General features: G+C 26.0%; 1 protein-coding gene across 1 annotated transcript in view; it reads left to right on the top strand.

Moving 5' to 3' along the window:
* Positions 1 to 391: 391 nt before the first annotated feature.
* The window catches only part of LOAG_11218 (hypothetical protein), a gene marked incomplete at its 3' end in the record, with an annotated part of 9,595 nt that continues 7,356 nt past the window's right edge, over positions 392 to 2,630 (top strand). Inside the window, exon 1 of the mRNA XM_020448315.1 lies at positions 392 to 475. Within this exon, the coding sequence (XP_020301530.1) occupies positions 459 to 475 (17 nt within the window). The 5' untranslated portion in view covers positions 392 to 458. The remainder of the gene's footprint in view (positions 476 to 2,630) is intronic.

The following is a 2,630-nucleotide window of genomic DNA, read 5'->3' as shown; positions in this document are numbered from 1 at the left end:
GTCAATTATTGTTATTAATTATTATTATCAATTATTATTTTTAGTTATTATTATTAATTGTTATTAATTATTATTATTAATTATTATTATTAATTATTATTATTAATTATTATTATTGATTGTTATTACTAATTATTACTATCAATTATTATTATTAATTGATCAATTAATTAATAACAGCAGTAGTAATAATAATTATTATTATAAAATAATAATTATTGTTATTAATAAAATGATAATAATTATTATGAATTGCTTATTTAGTTGTTTATATACGGGGGTAGTTTTAAATTGCTATGACGAATGAATGTGAAAGATGAAAATAGTATGGTATTATATGTACCAAAATGAAGAATCATTCCTATTCCATTTTTTCTCATTTTCAGCTTGGATTTAAAGAATTTATACGAAAATGGAAAGTGGAAGAAAGTTAAAATGTATGATATTTTTGGGAGGAAATGAATAATAATGTAAGGTAATATTTTAATGTAATTGAAAAGCTTTTTATCAATATGTTGATAATCATTAGTTTATCAAGACATGATATGATAATATATAAGCGTAAATGAGTTTTATACGTTATAATAAATTAAGCAATTGTTAATTAATATTATCATTAGCTATACGTATGCGTTGGTATACTATTCGCTGGAAATTCTAAAATGACAGGCAAGTTGCATTAAGGAAAGGACATAAGTATAAATTCTTATCGTTATTCAGTCCCATCTGGTAGATGGGACTGTCCCATCTACCAGATAAAAAGAAATTAAACTAGCCTAGGCTTATTGAAAGATAAGCGTTGAGCCTAGATCAAGTGGTATACTGTGTTTGGAACTTATTGCAAAGTAGTTGCAAATTATTTATTATTTAATTAAACATTTGGAAATAGATAATAGATAATTTGCTGAATTACTTTCGTCATCGCTTATATTACTGCTAAATAGAGAATATATCACGAAATGATATATAAAAAATTTTTCTTTTCGCAGAATTTATTTTGACATATTTTTTTTTTTCTTTTAGATCAAATTGAATTTCTTTTCTCTTTTTTTGTGCTGCGAACGTTAACGAATCTCTTTCATATTCAGTTGCTTGTAATTTAAGAGATTTTTGACTATACCGACGGAATTTTCGAAAGGTTTGATTGATTTGTGACCTTGCAACCGTTATTCATATTAAATGACCAACCATGATAGTTTGCTATTTAGTCCATTCGTGCTGATAAATGAGATGGTGAATAATTCATGATTTCATTTTTAATTTAAACCAATCACTATGAAAAAAAATTCATAGCTAAAAAGGCACAATTTGAAATGATAAGAAAAGATACTAACTAAAGCTAAGCGGGAGAAGGAAAGAAAATTTCGAATTGATATCAAAAATATTATTATTTTTTTGGTTAACTTAATATGTTAATATCTATGAAGGACATAGTCAAATACTGAATATATATAATACTTGTACGTATATTTTTTTGTCACTATTACAGGTGTCACTTCATAGGTATTATAGCTTGAAGAACTAAGTCTTAATTTCAAATTTTCATAGTTTGGGTGCCTTCTGGTATATTCCTTCGTATAGTACAAATGGAAAAGCATTAGGATTGGTAAAAAAAAAAAAAAAAAAAAAAAATGATGAAATAGTTAAAAAACAGGCTAAAAAGTAAAAATAGGTAAAAATAAGTAAAAAAAATGGGTAAAAAATTAAAAATAGATCAAAAAGTAGGTAAAAAATACAAATAGTTAAAATAGATATAAAATAAGTGGTAGGTAAAATAGGTAAATAGATAGAAAAGAAAAAAATAGGTGACTTTCATGTATGAATAGTTTATATAATGTCGAGAATCAGGGCGATCATATAATGTCGTCTCTCTTTGTGGATATTACATGGTACCTTTAGTGTGTCTGCACGGTACTATGTAATCTTTTTGTTTGTATCATATTGTACCATCCAATATATTTATGAGTACCACATGATACCATTTCATTTCTTTATAGGCAATACAATAGTATAACTATTGAAGTGTCTAGCATAGTGTAAAATTAGTCTTTCTTTTAAAGTATTATGTTATAATACAATAATCATAATATGATAAATATTCGTCGAATTTTTTCTTTTTATTTATTATTATTTTAAAATAATTTTATATTTCAAATAATTTCTTGTACTATTGAATATGATATATTTAGATTTAGTACCATATGAAAATTTCTGATTTTTTTCTCAAAACACGCTGCGTCTTATCCATCCAAGGACAAAGTCAATGGCAATGGATACACACATATATGGACACATACACATACATACACACACATACATACACACACACACACACACACATACACACATATGCACACACATACACAATACATTTTAATGTAGACAGGCAATTCTTTGCCAACAGACAGACAAACAAACAAACAAACAAACAAATAAACAGACAAACAAACAAACAAACAAACAAATAAACAAACGAACAAACACACACATATGCATACACACACACATACACGCACACAAACACATAAGGCATTTTCAGTGTGGAATGCAAAAGATATCAAGCGAATGGAACTGAGACGAAGTACCATTGCATTGATTAAAAATATTCGGCAGAGTGGTTTGGTGTTATA

Source organism: Loa loa (assembly GCF_000183805.2).
Source record: "Loa loa unplaced genomic scaffold supercont3.345, whole genome shotgun sequence".
Classification (NCBI taxonomy): Eukaryota; Metazoa; Nematoda; class Chromadorea; order Rhabditida; family Onchocercidae; genus Loa; species Loa loa.
Note: the sequence above shows the minus strand (reverse complement) of the source record. Positions and strands in the feature narration are given on the sequence as shown.